Source organism: Maylandia zebra, linkage group LG11 (assembly GCF_041146795.1).
Source record: "Maylandia zebra isolate NMK-2024a linkage group LG11, Mzebra_GT3a, whole genome shotgun sequence".
In the NCBI taxonomy this organism is placed as follows: domain Eukaryota; kingdom Metazoa; phylum Chordata; class Actinopteri; order Cichliformes; family Cichlidae; genus Maylandia; species Maylandia zebra.
In genome coordinates, this window is record NC_135177.1 from 18,315,870 (window position 1) to 18,334,404 (window position 18,535).

General features: G+C 38.4%; 1 protein-coding gene across 1 annotated transcript; it reads left to right on the top strand.

Annotated features, from left to right (window-relative positions):
* The first annotated feature begins 8,419 nt into the window (after nt 1–8,419).
* Nucleotides 8,420–14,314, top strand: LOC101485679 (sialic acid-binding Ig-like lectin 14). Its single transcript, XM_004541574.5, has 9 exons — nt 8,420–8,538; nt 8,701–9,051; nt 10,038–10,328; nt 11,051–11,299; nt 13,023–13,283; nt 13,388–13,478; nt 13,681–13,773; nt 13,919–13,988; nt 14,072–14,314. Exons 1-9 carry the CDS (start codon nt 8,490–8,492, stop codon nt 14,105–14,107), a joined length of 1,491 nt encoding a protein of 496 aa, XP_004541631.4. The 5' UTR covers nt 8,420–8,489; the 3' UTR covers nt 14,108–14,314.
* The last annotated feature ends 4,221 nt before the right edge of the window (nt 14,315–18,535 follow it).

The following is an 18,535-nucleotide window of genomic DNA, read 5'->3' on the forward strand; positions in this document are numbered from 1 at the left end:
AAAAAGACAGACAGGAAGAGTGTAGATCACAAAAACCTGAAGGTTTCCACAGCAGACACAATGCTGTTGAGTACAGTGAGGCGGGATAATGGAGAAGGGCCACAGTCCACTGTCATCACTACAGTTTTGAGCATACTAGGCTTGGTTTTAACTGCACCACAGAGCCAGATGGTCAACCCTACATCAGTCTGCTGACTCATTGCAATCCTTGATGAGTCAGATGATCATCATGACACACATACTTGACTATTTTGACAGACAATGGATGAATGGGTCTGTTGAGGTGCAGTCATTTGTGTAAAGCAGGGGTGTGAGACGTATGGCCCATCCAGCCCTTGAGCTAATTTCACATGTCTTCAATTCAACTATTAATCGTTTATGTTGGAGCTGAATCTTCAGTCCTGCTGAGAAGCTGGGTAGACAGGGGTGGGACTTTATTTTGATGGGCACAGCATGCGGCCAATCATATGCAAAGGCAGACTAGGTTTTTTCTGTTGTGGAGGGCAAAAGATATTTTTTCAAATAACGCCTTTATGAAATAAAGTATTTAGTATTGAATATTGCATAAAAGTAACTATATACAAAGTGCCTTTGAATGGCAGAAATGCAGGAATGTCTGCAAAGCCATGGCTCAGTGTCTGAGTGTCTAAAGGAGTCTCGCAGGCCTGAACGTGCACTTGAAGCCATTTGTAACTTGTTTCATCACCACAAACAAGCACTTGCATAATTTTCGAACTTTTAATTGTATTCTCATACGTTTTACAGCTTTTTCTACTGATAAAAACATCCTTTATGGCCATTCATACTACATGAAGTAATTAAGCAATAAACAATTAAAGCTGACATCTCCCCAACCAAAATTTACTGAACCAGCAGCAAAAGAAAAACAAAACTATGCTTCACATGCCACAGAGATGAAAATGCTGGTGTTGTCTCTCAGAGATGAAACTCAAGGTTTCGTTTCTCCCCAACTAAAATTAGCTGAACCAGCAGCATAAAAAGACCGAAACGATGCTTCACATCTGAAAACCACAGCTCTCTCTCTCTCTCTCTCTCTCTCTCTCTCTCTCTCTCGGTGCGCTTCAAGACCAGTTTCCCATTAAAAAAAAATCTATATTTACTGCCTTATTCGCATGTGTATTACTGTTGTGCACAGTGTTGTCGGCCATTGTTTTTTTCCCCCCAAAAAACAACCTCTGACAAGCCTAATTTCTGCTATTCAATACCAAAGATTTTACATCTTTTCCTAAATTATGTCAAGTTGCAAAATACTTCTCTAATAAAACCTCTGTTTTTCACAATGTAAAATGAGTTTGACACCCCTGGCGTAAAGTATCGTCCACTACAGTGGAATATCTTTCATGGAGCGAGTAACCGGAACCAATGGAATTTCCTTCTTCCCGGAGTCAGTGTCTGCTGATGTCACATCACCACTAAGCACAGCGCAGACACTCCATGTACATGCCAGTCAAGAGTGCACCCCTAAACATTACCCCATTACAGTTTTTTCTGAATGCTTAAACCCTAACTGTGATTCCTATAGCACAATCTCTAAAACTATTAAGACTTATAGCAAAACCACTCACTGAGTTTGCAAAACTAAAAGCACAAAAACTGCTTTGCACTCAGTTTGCAATTTTGTAACACACACTTTGCAAAACTGTAGGCACAATTCACTGCACAACACTCAATTACCAAATTTCCAACACACTCCTAGCAAAAGTATACACATGTATGGCTATCATTAACACTAATTTGCCAACTGTCTGGCACACTTTCACATGTGAAAACTTTTTTAGATAATTAGTTCACTTTGCAATCAGCCTAAGCACTATAATACAGGTAAGCTGTGTGTGCGGAGTACAATGGAGGGAGCAGAAAGAGTGAGAAGTAGAGGAGGCCGAGGAAGAGGACGTGGAGGTGAAGAAGTAGGATGAAGAGGACGACAAGGACAAGGAGGAGCAAGAGGAAGACGAGGAGGGGGGAGAGGAAGATGAGGAGGGGGGAGAGGAAGGGTAGGAAGAGTAAGAAATAGAATTGCTGATGACATCAGAGCTACAATAGTGGACCATGTAATCAACCGTGGAATGACCCTGAGGGTAGCTGGCCAACGGGTCCAGCCTAACTCGAGCCGCTACACTGTAGCAAGTACCATAAGGACATCTTGAAATGAGAATCGGTTAGTACAGTCACTTCGCACAAAGATTTGTAGCACTGCCATATGCCAATGAGAAACACACCAATACCATTGATGTAAAAATACTGAAATTGTTACTTTACAGAATTGCTAGATGACCAGATGCTGGGGGCAGAGGAAGCATGTTCACTGCAGACCAAGTAACCCATATAGTCATTATGGCGATTGCAAATAATCCTATACTTGGAAATAAACACTTGTGTTTGTTTTGATGTGTTTGAATAAACACCAGTACTTGAAGTTTGGATCCCTCTATGCTTATGGATCTATGACAGAAGTATGAGCTCAAACTGACATAGCCTACCTTGTGCACAGAGAAAGCAAAAGCCAGATGTGTTTTGTATTCATACCATCGGTGTGCAGTTGGCGCATTGTGTGCTTAGTAGATGATGGCTTGTGTGTACTGTTTGATACGGAAACACCATTTTTACGAAGGTGTGAAGAGTTAATCTAGCTGTGTTTGCTTTTGCAAGAGAACTACAATGTTTTGATTATTGGGTGACAGGTTTTCTTATTTGTGTGAAGAGTTTTGCAAAATTAGCCAAAAGTTACAAAAAATGTGCTTAAGCAATCAGAAAAACCTGTAACATATTAAACCCAGGCAAATCCATTCCCAGGATTAATTGGTATGTAAGGCAAGAGCTAATTACAGCTGTAAGTCTATAATTTTCTCTTGAACTTTACTTGCAGTGGCACTACAGAATACTTGCAAATATCCCCATGCACACATTTAATTTCCACCCATTTTGCCTCTCCCAAACCTCCCAGTGGGATACAGTGGGACACAGTTGGGTAAGTGTGAATAAGTCTCTCTCTGTGCTTACTGTGTCTAACACCTGCTATAATCACCTGTTGGAGATCCAGGCCAATATACAGGCAGTATTCAAGACCAGTGGCAACATTTCTTCTTCACCAGGTGGTCAACTAACCACACGTTTGTAGCAGGTCTTTTGCTTCTTGTGCTTAGTTCCATGTTAAACTTATCTTGTTCTCTTGTGACCTTTGTAGTCTCTCAGATCACCACTCTAATTACCTGGTAGTTTGCATACCTCCCTGGAAGCTGGTCACCACCTACAGCAGGTGGCTGTAGCTTAGGCGGTAGAGCAGTTCATCTATTGATTGGAAGGTTAGTGGTTCGATTCCTGGCTTCTCCAGTCTGAATGTCGTGAATGTAGTTAGGAAGCACTCAGTTAAGAGAAAGTGTGTGGTTGGGTGAATGTGACATGTTGTATAGAGCACTTTGAGTAATCTGGGAAAGTTGAAAAATGCTATATAAGAATCAGTCCATTCACTGTCTGAACAGAGTTTTCTCATGTTACTTTTGCACTATTATGCACATGTTGTTATTACATGGCTTAATTAGGGTACACATTAGGCTGACATCTGGGGCCAGAGCTGAAACTGTTCTGGGCCAGAACAGGGCCAGCAGTGTGTCTGCAACTGGTCCGTGGCTGCTCACAACTTGCACATGGCCCACATACCGCAAAGAATGATGGCCCTTTGGTGGCCCAGACCAGGTTTGCCAGCGGTAATCCACACATGTGCCAGCAAAGGACCACCAGTGTGTCTGCAACTGGCCAGCACAAGGCTATGATTGGACTTCCAACAAAATCATTGTAAGTATAAATGTACAAAAACTAAGAACTGGGAACTGAAACTAGGAACTTGTGATAAACCAGGGAGAGACAGCAAGAGTGGATGACATGACAAAAAGCAGAGGGAAACTGATGACTTAAATACACACACACAGGATAATGAGGTGATTGGCAACAGGTGGGAAGACGTGATGAACAAATGATAACATGACAAAAAGAGACAGGGGAAGTGATACTGAACACAATGCATGTGAGACAAAGACTGCCAAAATAAAATGAGAAACACAACACAGAGACAGAGAGCGAATAAAGAAACATAGATAACCATGTCATCAAAGTAACCAAAGAAGACCAAAGCTATACTCCACGTTTGAAAAACACTGTCATGATTTCCCTCTTACTTTGGCAGTCTTGCTTCCTCCATGATAAATTCACACTTCGTGCACAGCTCTATTTCTCATTTCTAGATCAGTTTGCCATCAAAAATTGATATTTTCTGCCATAATCAGTTGCTTTTTACATGCCAGTCTATCGTTGCTTACAGTGCTGTCAGCTGCCTTTTTTTTTCTTTTTTTCAATAAGTGACCTCAGACAAGAAGGTCGGTATTGCAATTCTGCTATTCATTCAACTGCTACATTACATTCAACAATTTTACCTTTCACAAATTATGGGAACCCATATGGAAAAGAAATAGTAAAATCTTATAAAAGACTTGCATAAGATGTGGCCTAATCATATAAGGCTTATATGATTTACTCATTGAAAGTGGCCACTTTCTCATTACTTTCATATTTTGTTTTAGTAAGTATCCAAAACATACAAGTTTCATTTATAAAAATTTTCAAGGGATCTTATATCTGTTTTCACTCTTGTATGCTTTTCATACAAGTTTCACACAAGACAGATACAAACTTTATAAGATTTATATAAATCTTTTCCATATGGGAAATTGCAAAAGCAATGAAACCTATGTAACTTTGTGAAAGACAGAACATTTTGTGTCTGTGGTGGGGTGTGGTCTGCGGCATCCGCAATCACACCCGCTGTGTTAAAACACAGGGACTCAGGGGTTGGTGTGGGGTTGTGGTGGTGTGATGCAAATGTTAAATAAAGATGGCTCAAAACATGGATCTGTGGTCCCATCGTGCCTTATTCACACCACAGTGTTGTTTGTTTTTTCCCTTTAGAAATTTGAGTTTTTTACAATTGCAGTTTTAAAAAAACAAACAAACAGAGCTAACAGAACTTTTTCTTACTGCAGCTTTTTTAAAATCATTTAGAACAACTGTTAAATGTGTAACTTCTTTACACTGGAGTTTTACTGGCCCGTCCTACTTCAGCTCAAAGTGGGCTGTATGGGCCCGACATATAAAATGAGTTCGACACCCCTGGTGTGGAGGGAGAAGAGCAGAGGAGAGTGGACACAGAATACTAGTATATGTACAAGGGCAGTCACTTCTTTTAACTTAATTAGTAATTCACCTGTCTTCAAACTGACATCCAAGTCGTGGGTCATACTCTCTGACAGCATTCAATATCATATCTTTGATTTCCAGCAACATCTGTATTCGCATACAATCAACAGAACTGCTACTCTATTTCTCTACCTATCAAATCAACATCCAATACTTCTGCCCTTGCTTCACTTCCAACTAGTGTCCTGCACACACAGTATATTTAACCTCCTTCTGTCCATCTGCCAATCATAACACATTGCACATAACATTATACATATTACACATTCCACACTCTTAGCTTTCCTTCTCTTCTTGTGGCAACAAGGTGTATCCATACATGTGTGAAATACTTTTTTCTAAAGGAGGATCCATAAATGACTATGCGGCCAATTCATTTAACGCTAACAGCTCCACAAGAAGAAACCTAGTTGTGATGAGCCCTTTAAGTCCCTCACTTTTTGCTCTTTTCATAGAGGCCCTGAGTCAAAGTGTTATACAAAGCAATAATATTACTGGAATCAAGATCATGGGTCGAGAGCATAAGATTTCCTTGTTTGCTGATGATATTTTGATTTACTTGACAAATCCAAACATCACTTTCCCCAAGCTGTTGTTCTTCTGGAGACCTATAGCTCACTATTAGGTTATAAACTAAATATATCGAAGACTCAGATATTAACTTTCAATTATAAGCCAAATCAGGAAATTAAGTCTAAAGTCAATTTGAACTGGGAGTCGGAGCAGATGAAGTATCTTGGAGTAAATATTACTAAAGATCTCTCTAAGATATATAATGCAAACTTTAATCCTTTGTGTTATAAAATAAATGAGGATATTAAAAGATGGAATTTATTACCATTTTAAAATTTTGAATCACGTATTGATACAGTTAAAATGAATATCTTGCCCAGGATGCTTTATCTGTTCCAAACACTCCCAGTTGAAATAACTGATAAACAATTTCAGGAATGGGACAAAATAATCTCTAGGTTCATATGGCAGGGGAAAAAACCATGGATTAAGTATCAACTATTCAGTTGGCTAAAGACAAAGGGGGGTTGGGGTTCCCATGTTTGAAAGATTATTATATTTCAGCTCAATTGAGGATATTAGTGTGTTGGTGTAATGTAGACTACCAAGCGAGATGGAAAGAAATAGAAATAGAAACAGTGGCCTTAAGAGATTTTCCAATTCAGGCAAGCTTAGGGGATGTGACACTCATTAAAAAACAAATTAATCAAGGAAACCAATGGATTAACCTGCCTTTAAAACTTTGGTTACAATTTCTTAATAAGAATGATTGGAATGAAGAGGTTAGGATTTTAAGATGGTGCGCTTTTGATTTTGATTTTTTACCCAATAAGTTAGATGTAAGATATAAAAAATGGGCAGGACAAGGCTTAATGGCATATTGTATGTTTTACGATAAGGGAATTCTTAGGGACTTCCAATCAGTAAAAGATCAATACCAGTTAAGCAAAACAGATTTTTTTAGGTTTCTTCAAATTAGGCATCACCTACATAACTTTATACCTAAGAGAACAGATCTTTTCTCTTTACCTGTTTTGAGTATATTTGTCAAGGCTTACCAGGCAGATCCCGGCCTCAAGGTGATTTCTAGACTGTATAAGGGTATGCAAGAGGTTAAGAAGCGGAATACTACCTACATTAAAAAAAAATGGGAAAGCGAAACAAATACAGCAATTTCAAATGACATTTGGTATCAGCAGTGTGCTTTTCAGTGGAGAATTTCTAGTTCTAATATATGGAGATGTTTTGGTTGGAAGAGTCTATGTAGATTTTTTATTACTCCTGCACAAAGTAAACATTATTCTAATCACTCTAGCTGCTGGAGAAACTGTGGGGCCCAAGGAATAAAACACTTCCACCTGTTTTGGTCTTGCCCATTGATCAACATTTTTTGGGTATCGATTCATTCTGAGTTACAGATCATTTTTAGTATGCAACTTCCCTTTAATTGGGATGAACTTTTGTTTGGATATTTATACTCGGTGAATGTACGTCCAAGCTGTTGTATGGTATTCTGAGTCTGGCTGCCCGTAAGACTATTACCAAGAAATGGCTTAGTGTGAAAATCCCATCACTAAATGACTGGTATGAGATTGTATATGGGATGTTTAAAATGGAAAGAATTACCTTCATTAATAGACTCCAATTTGACATATTTAGTGATATTTGGGTTAAATGGAAACATTACATTTTGTCAAGGAGACCCGATCTTGTTTGAATCTCTGTAATTATGTATGCCATATTTCTGAATTGTTATGTGTATATATGTTCATGTCAGTATGTATGAGGGTATAGGCGAATACATATGTATGTAGTTATGTGTACGTATGCTTAAGGATGTGTGTGTGTGTGTGCGTGTGTGTGTGTGTGTGTGTGTGTGTGTGTATACACACTAGATGGTACACCCGTTTGTTTATTTTTGATTATTTGTTTATTTTGGTTTATTTGTGTTCATATAGGTTGCTTATTAAAAAAATATATATATATAAAAAAAAGAAACCTAGTTGTGATGAGTAAACAAAAGGAGCCTTGGTGCTGCTGGTACAAGTATATGAGTTGTCTCGTCTCTCAAAGTGTGAAGAGGAAATGAGACTAACATGCCGATTTAAAACTAACCCTTTTTTGTGAAATGAAAGCAAAACAATTTTATTTCTTTCTGGGATTGTGTAAGAACCAGTTAAACACACGACACAGTGTACTGTTTTAATTTGATGCTTTGGTAATTTGCTGTTAGTATTTGACACACATTGCTTTACTGATGCTTCTATACATTGTACTGCATATATCATTCATGGTCTGTAAAATGTAAGCATGCCTACTAAACAGCTATGTAAAGCCTCTCATTTGCTGCTTTTTTGGTCTCATACTTTGTGGTCTATTGTTTTTTAGGTCAACTGGTGAGTTTTTTGTGTGTGTGTGTGTGTGTGTGTGTGTGGGGGGGGGGGGGGGTCGTTCAAAGTTCGCTCAAAGGGAAAACTGAGCTTATACTAACAAATAGCTCTGTAGATGTGTTGAAACTACTTATAATCAATCCAGTGAAGAGTCCATTGATAAATTAATAAAACAAGCTTTCCCCATAATACATGCATGGGACTTTGGGGTAAAGCGAACGCAATGGCTAATACAAGCAGGAAGGAAACCAAACCTTTCACTTCTCCCCTGGAGGAAATGAAAGCACCCACACAGTCTTTACTTTTTTAGAAGACGAGATGGATGCTTTACAGCAGCTTGTGTTTTTCATGTGCATTTGCTTCAAAGGTATGATATGTTCTGCGTTTTGTATGAAGTTATTTTCAGAAATTCTAGAACTAATTCAGGGGAATGTGCATTTTGTTTCATGCATTTAAGCGTTCTTTCTCTTATCGATTGTCCTGTTTCTGCGCCTCACTTCACTCCATTTTATTGCGCAATTTATTGCAGCCACTCAAACGGAATCATCCTGGACAGTTGATGTGCCATCCTCAGTGGAAGGTCTCCTTGGCTCGTGTGTGGTGATCCCCTGCTCTTATAACTACCCAGATATAGCGGCCCATACATTCACAGGGATTTGGAGGATTGATGACCAAGTCATCTATCATCCAACTGAGTCTAACACTATGGAGAAGTATAGGGGACGAACAAAACTTCTGGGAGACCTCAGCAAGAAAAACTGTTCTCTGATGATTGAAAATCTTCAGCAAAGTGATGGCGGACCTTTCTTTTTCAGGATTGAACTAGAAGGTCCAAACAAGTTTTCCTACTCTAATAACAAAGTCTCTATTTCAATGATCGGTAAGTAAAATTTTAGTTAATACTGTAAAAAATGACATTTTGTAGGTCTCATAAGCCTTTCTTTATTTCTAGGCTTTTTTTTATTTTCAGAAAGATATGTGCTCAATTAATATAAATTAATTTTAAATGTTTTCAGGTTCTTCATTTTTGGTATTAAAATAGGCTTAATCAAATTTCTTTAAGCAGATGTGTGATGTTACCACACAGTTAACAAGTTGTTGTTGTTGTTTTTTTACAAAAATTATAATTTGGTTGGGAAAAGTGCAGACACAGTAAGAAAATCATGCCAAATGAAGCCCCTACTTTTTTTAAATCTTATATTTTTAAGCAAAATAAATTAATTATTTATTTTTTCCTGTGGACAACTACGGAGCCCCGCAGGGGACATGGGAGAAAAAAAAATTAAGACGGACTTTTGCGAGATCTCGCAAAACTATCTCGGGATCTCGCAAAAGTTTTGCGAGATCTCGCAAAACAAACTCGGGATCTCGCAAAACTTTTGCGAGATCTTGCAAAAGTTTTAGCCGCATTCTTAGCTTCGAGCTAACGGGAGGTTGAGACCCACTACAGCCGGGAGGAACACCGCTTTCCCGGCACATTGTGCCTCGACCTCCCGGTCGGCTTCGAGCCGGCGTCCGAAGAATGCGGCTAAAAGTTTTGCGAGATCCCGAGTTTGTTTTGCGAGATCTCGCAAAAGTCCGTCTTAATTTTTTTCTCTCCCATGTCCCCTGCGGGGCTCCGTAGACAACAACCTAAATGAGGCAGGAAATATCTTTTTTATGTTTTTTTCCCACATTTTACCCTCTTAGATTTTGTGAAAAAGCTAATGTTTTTTGTGTTGGTCACCTCAATGGACTCTTATTCATGTTTTATCAATAAAGACAAGCCCAGTCATTATAAAACATGACATCAACTGCCACATGCGTCAAGTGCCATGTGTTGCATTACAGCAGTTATATGATGTTCATGTGTTCTCGTTAAAACAGGTGAACCAAATCCCACTGATTTCTTTGTGCAAGAAGAGGTAAAGGAGGGTCAAACTGTATCTGCATTCTGCTCTGTGTCTCACTCCTGCCCCACAAATCCACCTGATTTCCACTGGAGTCACTCTGGAGAGCAACATTTTCAGACACAGAATCTTCAAAATGGCCAGTGGAAAGCAACATCTACTCTGACCTTTCGCTCAGACCGCACTGATAACAACAAACCTTTACGATGCAGAGTTACATACCACGGAGGAAAGCAGCGGGAACCATCCAAGACAATTAAAGTAAAATGTAAGTGTGCAGCTTTAACAACATGTTGATGTTAAAAACGGGGCGACCGCTCAGGGGGTTGGGAAGCGCATCTGTAACCGGAAGGTCGCCGGTTCAATCCCTGGGCTCTCTGTCCTGGTCTTTGTGTCCTTGGGCAAGACACCTTAACCTACCGCCTACTGGTGTTGGCCAGAGGGGCCGATGGTGTGATATGGGAGCCTCGCTTCTGTCAGTCTGCCCCAGGGCAGCTGTGGCTACAACTGTAGCTTGCCTCCATCAGTGTGTGAGAGTGGATGAATAGTGGCATTGTAAAGCGCTTTGGGTGCCTTGAAAAGCGCTATATAAATCCAATCCATTATTATTAAAAAAGAATCCCTTAAATATTGTAAATGCTGTAATTTAGTGAGAACTTTCTAAAAGATGGGACACAGTTTTATATAAAGTTTTAGTTGTTGTTTTTTTATCGGGGCAAAAAAATTTAATAATGAAACCAAAGAGACTGAAAATTAAATGTTTTTTAAAAAATCTGAACAGAAAAAAATCATAAAATGTTTCTGGTTGATATGTAACATTGGCTTTGATATTTTGTCATAACATTTATGTTTATCTCTTTGGTTTCTGAAGTTTTCTTTTATTGCTACACCACATCAAAATATTGAAACAAGCTCAACTTTGACCTGATTGTATGAAAAATAAACTAAAATGCTGCACAGTAACATTAAGGGTTAAATGTTTCTGTGCAGATGCTCCAGTGAATGTGAAGGTCGAGTACCAGTCAGATGTTAATGAGGGAGAGACTGCACACCTGAAGTGCTCCAGTGATGCAAACCCTGTCAGCAGCTATGAGTGGCACAGTGAATCTGGTGCTCTGCTGAATAAGGGGCAAACCTACACAATGTCAAATGTCTCCAGAAACTCAGAGGCCGTGTACTGCACTGCTGTTAATGAAGAAGGACGAGTCAAATCAAGCACCGTGCAGCTCAATGTGTTATGTAAGTAAACAATACAAGAAATATAACAACAGAAGAGATTTTTCTTTTCATTCAAACATACAGTGGGGCAAAAAAGTATTTAGTCAGCCACCGATTGTGCAAGTTCCCCCACTTAAAATGATGACAGAGGTCAGTAATTTGCACCAGAGGTACACTTCAACTGTGAGAGACAGAATGTGAAAAAAAAATCCATGAATCCACATGGTAGGATTTGTAAAGAATTTATTCGTAAATTAGGGTGGAAAATAAGTATTTGGTCACCTCAAACAAGGAAAATCTCTGGCTCTCACAGACCTGTAACATCTTCTGTAAGAAGCTTTTCTGTCCCCCACTCGTTACCTGTATGAATGGCACCTGTTTGAACTCATCATCTGTATAAAAGACACCTGTCCACAGCCTCAAACAGTCAGACTCCAAACTCCGCCATGGCCAAGACCAAAGAGCTTTCGAAGGACACCAGGAAAAGTATTGTAGACCTGCACCAGACTGGGAAGAGTGAATCTACAATAGGCAAGCAGCTTGGTGTGAAAAAAATCAACTGTGGGAGCAATCATCAGAAAATGGAAGACATACAAGACCACTGATAATCTCCCTCGATCTGGGGCTCCACGCAAGATCTCATCCCGTGGGTTCAAAATGATCATGAGAACGGTGAGCAAAGATCCCAGAACCACACGGGGGGACCTGGTGAATGACCTGCAGAGAGCTGGGACCAAAGTAACAAAGGTCACCATCAGTAACACACTACAACGGCAGGGAATCAAATCCCGCAGTGCCAGACGTTTTCCGCTGGCTGAAGCCAGTGCATGTCCAGGCCCGTCTGAAGTTTGCCAGAGAGCACATGGATGATACAGCAGAGGATTGGGAGAATGTCATGTGGTCAGATGAAACCAAAGTAGAACTTTTTGGTATAAACTCAACTCGTCGTGTTTGGAGGAAGAAGAATACTGAGTCGCATCCCAAGAACACCATACCTATTGTGAAGCATGGGGGTGGAAACATCATGCTATGGGGCTGTTTTTCTGCCAAGGGGACAGGACGACTGATCCGTGTTAAGGACAGAATGAATGGGGCCATGTATCGTGAGATTTTGAGCCAAAACCTCCTTCCATCAGTGAGAACTTTGAAAATGAAACGAGGCTGGGTCTTCCAACATGACAATGATCCAAAACACACCGCCCGGGCAACAAAGGAGTGGCTCCGTAAGAAGCATTTGAAAGTCCTGGAGTGGCCTAGCCAGTCTCCAGACCTCAACCCCATAGAAAATCTGTGGCGGGAGTTGAAAGTCCGTGTTGCTCGGCGACAGCCCCAAAACATCACTGCTCTCGAGAAGATCTGCATGGAGGAATGGGCCAAAATACCAGCTACTGTGTGTGCAAACCTGGTAAAGACCTATAGTAAACGTTTGACCTCTGTTATTGCCAACAAAGGTTATGTTACAAAGTATTGAGTTGTATTTTTGTTATTGACCAAATACTTATTTTCCACCCTGATTTACGAATAAATTCTTTACAAATCCTACCATGTGGATTCATGGATTTTTTTTTCACATTCTGTCTCTCACAGTTGAAGTGTACCTCTGGTGCAAATTACTGACCTCTGTCATCATTTTAGGTGGGGGAACTTGCACAATTGGTGGCTGACTAAATACTTTTTTGCCCCACTGTATATAATAAATGTATGGTTATCTGCTAGATCCTAATTATATCTGCTGTCTTAACAGATGCCCCTGACACTGAGACTTATTCTAAGTGCTCCTCATATAACGGCATAGTAAAGTGTGATTGCATCGTACAATCCAGGCCTCCCAGCACGGTCCATTTTGTTCTTGGTGACAGAGTCCTGCCAAGCACCAAGGTAGAGAAAAATGGCTCTGTTACTACTGGGACTCTGCAGACAGACTTTGGGTCCTTCAAGTTTGTGCACTGCCTGGCAAACAACACGTTGGGAAATTCTAATCTCACACTCTTTTTACCTGTTAATGGTAAGAAAAAAAACTTTGAATCTCAAGAAAACAGCATAGATTATAATCACTCTATATTTACATGGCAAAACAAAAAATATTCAATGTGTTTTCTTTTTGAACAGACAACATGCAGAATATTTTCATAGCCTCTGGAGCAGGTGTGATTGTTCTGATAATTCTGATAGCCATTGGAGTGGGAGTTGTTAAAAAATGGTAAGTTGTTAAGGACAAGTTACACACTCTAAAACATTAACAGGTATAAGTTCAAGTCATGTAAAATGTCAATACCTGTTTTAAATATGATCATAAAATAAAGCAATATTTATCTGCTTCTAATTGTTGCGATGTTATGCTAATGTTGTATTTTAGAGGTTTTGGAAAGTCTTAGTTTTTCTCCTGATGTTTTAAATTTCAGCAGGGGGCAATCAGACGGCACGCCAAAATCTGACTTAAGCACCACGAGGTCAGACAGACCTGCGGAGCCCCCTCGTTATGCCCAAACAAAAAGGTTTTAATTCTTCAAATCAGTAAAAAAAAAAAACAACAAAAAAAAAAAACATTATTCTTTATTAAACATGAATGATGAATATTTGATATAATTTGTGTGTAGAGGAAAAAGCCAAACTTGTTTCCTTTTTGCATTCTTTGTACAGGAAGGAGAACTATGAGGATGTCCATTGCAATGACATTTACGGCAATGACAGTGTGTATGGGAACACAGAGGTAGGTAAAGTTTTGTATTTTTTAAAATTTAATCTAATCATGCGTCAAAGACTGGAGTGAATTAAGCAGTCTTTTCTGTGCAGACTGACTGGGATGAATCAGTATACGCCAACGTGTAATATATGTGGAAGACCAGCTGCGGTCAGGTCGGAGTCAAGGAAAAAAAAGATCCTAGTGCTATATTCATCTTATACCACATACATATTATATCAGTTTTCCTGTCATCTGTCATTCACATTTCCTTGTAAAATATTGTAATTAAGAGAATTTCTGTTTTGTACTTTTGTTTGTCTGATCAAATAATGTGCTTTGAAAAATTACTATTAAAGTTTTGCAGTAATTACAAAGTTGTCAAGTTACTAAATATGTTTATTAGCTGTTTTATCGTTATTGTTTTTGTGATTAGTTATTGAACAACAGCACAAGGTGTTCTAATCCTCTTCATAAAAAATGACATTCAATACATAGTAGCTGTTAATGTTTTAACTGGAGAAAATACTCAGGAAAGCGTGTCAGTTTTAAATCTTATATTAGCTACATTGTGAGTTAATTAAATATGCATTACAAATAAATAGTATCAATGCTTACAAACAGCCTAACAGATATGGGTGACCACATCTCCCACTTTATGTGGGACTAGACTGGATGTTTATCTCTCATCTCATTATCCCACTTCTCATGGCAGTGCGTTGTGATCTGATCACCCTGGTCTGGTCTGTTTATTCATTAATCAGCAACAACCATCGAGATAAAAACCAAGAAATGTGTGCTGTCCTCAGGTCTAAGGAGCTACAAAAAAAATCAACAAGAAAAAAAATCAATAATAAGAAAGAGTACGCTGATTGTTGGCATGGTTGAAATGACTCCGCTTTTTACCCTCAATGCAAACATGTTTGTTGAGGTTTAGCCAGAAGCCAATTGTTTTAAAAGTCTGTGTCACTCCTTTCAAGATATGTATTTAAAGTAGATGTTAAATTAAAAATCTTCATTTTAATTATAAGGCATATAAATCAGACTAACTTATTTTTTCTTCCACAATCCTAACCACCTGCTCAGGATGTTCAATTCGAGGGTCTGTATATGTACAGACGATATTTTTATTTATCACAGTTGATTGGAACCAATTGGTTGTGACAAAGAAAGCTTATTTTAAACATAAGTTACCACAGACAGTAAGAACAAAGATTCTTAAATAAACTGGCCTCCTTCAGTACTCACTGTGTGTGTGTGTGTGTGTGTGTGTGTCAGTCATCCTGGAGAAGTTGAACTATGCAACCTCTGTAGGGTGGGTCCAGGTTATCACCTCATGCTCAGTGACACTGACCCTATTCAAACTTAAAACTAGTCCTTGTCGCCCCTCCCATCCTCCTATGTTTGCCCATAAGAAATCATAAAAGAAACTTGTGGAAGGATCCCACAGTTAAGTCCACCACGGTTCAGTTGCTAGGTGAAAATTATATCTTCAGACAGGTATTGGACTAAAACATGTTAACTTCTATTCTTACTTTGTCATTTTTTATAATAAAACTCATTAAAAAATAATCTAATTTTAATTTGATTTAATGAAGAACAAGTGGTGTTTAAAAAAATTAATCAAAGGAAAAGGGTCAATGCAGTGATTCATTCATATGTCACTTAAAATGAAGTACATATTGGCCCATAGTGTAATAAATGTTTTCTTTTTTGCAAAGTTCAATGTCAGGTGATAAATGTGCCTATTTTATTGAACTTTATGACATATGACAACATCAAAATGAAATAAACTTTCTGGAGAATACGTAAACTTAAACCTCACAACTAAAAACTGTTTGTTTTGGTTATTTTCATCAAGATTTCAAAAACCTTTAAAATGGTGATTGCATTTTCCAGTAATTGATTGATTGATTGGTTTATGTTAATTACAATGAGATAAACTTCAATTGTTACTGTTTGATGACTCTTAAATGTTCAATCAATAACAGACACGGTCAGACCTTTTAAAATAGACCAGATCAGCCATCATTCCGCATTCGTTGCTTCAGTAGAAAGATCCAGCAGCTGTTTTAGTGACCAGGTAAAACAAAAACAAAACTCTGTTCTGCAAATTCTTCACTCATACATTCATACATGTATTTATTTACTAGTAGGCTTGTTGTTGTTTTTTTCTTTTTAATTTACAGATTTTCACCTTGGTATCATGGGTAATTCAGCAACCACTGGCTTCAGCATTCCCAAGAAACTGTCCTGGGGAAGCCAGAAAGAGGACACAGTCAGGATGCAGGACTTATTGGTAAATCGTGACGATGATCTCTGGAGTGTTACAGGAACACACAGCTTAAGTATGGAGGAGATTGATCTTGCTCACAATTACCCTTATGCTGAATTACCTGTTCAGGAGAGCAACAAAGTGTATTCATACACATGTGAAATACTCAACCCTGCTTTTGTTGGAACGGAGGATCCAGAAATATGTGGTTTTACAGTGAACAATTCAAGCAACACAACAGAACAACAAGAAGATACTCAGTTCTGATTAATAAGGTGGTAACACACAGCCCCTGAAGTGCGAGTGCAAATATGCTTCTTGGTAGCGTCTCTACTAAAGAGTGCCTTTCTCTCTCAACTTGTGAGAAGAAGTAACAACAAGATGCCTGCATATGGTGACATACAGGCATTGATTATGTAAAGGAAGTCCTTTGCTCTGCAGAAACAACAAGTTTCAGCCATTCTCTTTACAGATTAAAAACTGTATTTAAAATGTGTTTTCCTTTTTAAACAAATGTAATTCATGTCTTCTTTTGTGAAAACCGTGCATATAAACAACTTTGCACTTTGTTGTTGCTTACAGTTCCATCCTTGTGTGACAGTTAAACACATGGTACTGGAGGTATTATGTAACAGAGGTATTATATTAACAGTTTGTAACTAAAATGTAAGCCTCCTTGCAGAAGTGAAAGGACATGCATTCTGACTTCCATGTACTTCTGGTTTGGCCTCTTGGTTTATGGTCTAATGGTGAGTCTATTTTGAGATTTCTCTGCTCAGCTGATAAAACAAATGAATATTTGTTATGCATCTAAGAATCCATCACCAAAACTAGTATTGACAAAATATACTTTTATAAGATATTTTGTCTTTGATTATCTTTTTATAATAAACTTAAATGTAAATAGGTCTGATATGGAGCAAGAGGCAGGGTACACTCCGAGCAGTAGCTCAGTTGGTCAAAGGGACAGATTGACAGCAAACCATTAATACTCACATTCACACCTACGGTCAAGTTTAGAACCATCAGTTAATCTAACATGATACTTGGATTTGAACTGTGGGAGGAAGTACCCTGACATAACTCATGAAAACACAGGGAGAACATACAAGAAAAGGCCAGACTGGATTCAAACCCACGACCTTCTTGCAGTGAGGCAACAATGCTAGCCACTGTACCATGCAGCATTTTGAATTATTCATAATTCACTGTCAGAGTCAGTGTCCAGTATCTACTTTTGTCCGTGCAGTGAATTCTTCTGTCTGTTTAATTTTTTAGGTTTTTTTTTACTATCTTAGTTTTTCATGCTTCCCTCCATCTCTGGAGTCTTTGTGTGCTTTATGTTTTGATGTTGTTTGCATGTTTCCAAGCTGTCTTTCTGGGGCTCATTTTGATCTTTTTTCACAGTAGTTCTGTGTGTATGTGTATTCCAGTCCATATTGTCTGTTGTCTGTGTGACTGTTTTTACATCATTTGCACTAAACCTGCATTCTTTGATTTTATTTATACTTTGTGTTTTTATACTTGAATGGATGTGCAGTCTTGTGTCAAAGTGTAATTTATGCCAGATATCTTTATAGACCAGATTCATAACTTCCTGTTTTTAGTGCCTATTTTTGAGCATTAAACATTTATTTGCACACAGGCTTCAGCTGCTGCTTCATTGCTTATCAAAAATTTTCTTTGTCGGTAAATATGTGAAAAAATAGCACCACTGCACCAAAGAAGTATTACTTTGAACAGGACTTACTGGTGACTACAGCCAGGAATATTTGAACAAACTCACCAGAAGATGGTGCTGAAAGACTATAATGAAAGAAAAGCCTCCCAACTACAAGGCGTTAGGTCATACTTGGAACAACTCAGTGATTAACTCATGATCAATGGTGATCAGTGGTTATATTTAAGGTATATACTTAAAGACCTTTTCTCCTCACATATGTTTATGTGTAATTTGAGTGTTTTGCTATTATGTACGCTTTATGCTTTAAGAAAAAGAGGGAAAACAGCAGAACCACTGTTTTCTATTATAAAAATTTTAAAACTATAGCATTACAGATTCCTTCTAAGAAGAAAAAGAAATTCTGCAAATACACTTCATTTTGTTTTCTCTCATTTCGTGTTGTTCAGGATGTTCAGGTTGACAATGTATGTCAACATTAAAACTTAAGCAAAAAAGACAGTGGCAAGAAAACAATCACAAAGCATTTTCTGGATTTCTTTTTTGAATAAAACAGTAAACAAAATCATTAACACATAAATGCACAAACTGACATCTGAAGCACAACTGGTCTAAAAGAAA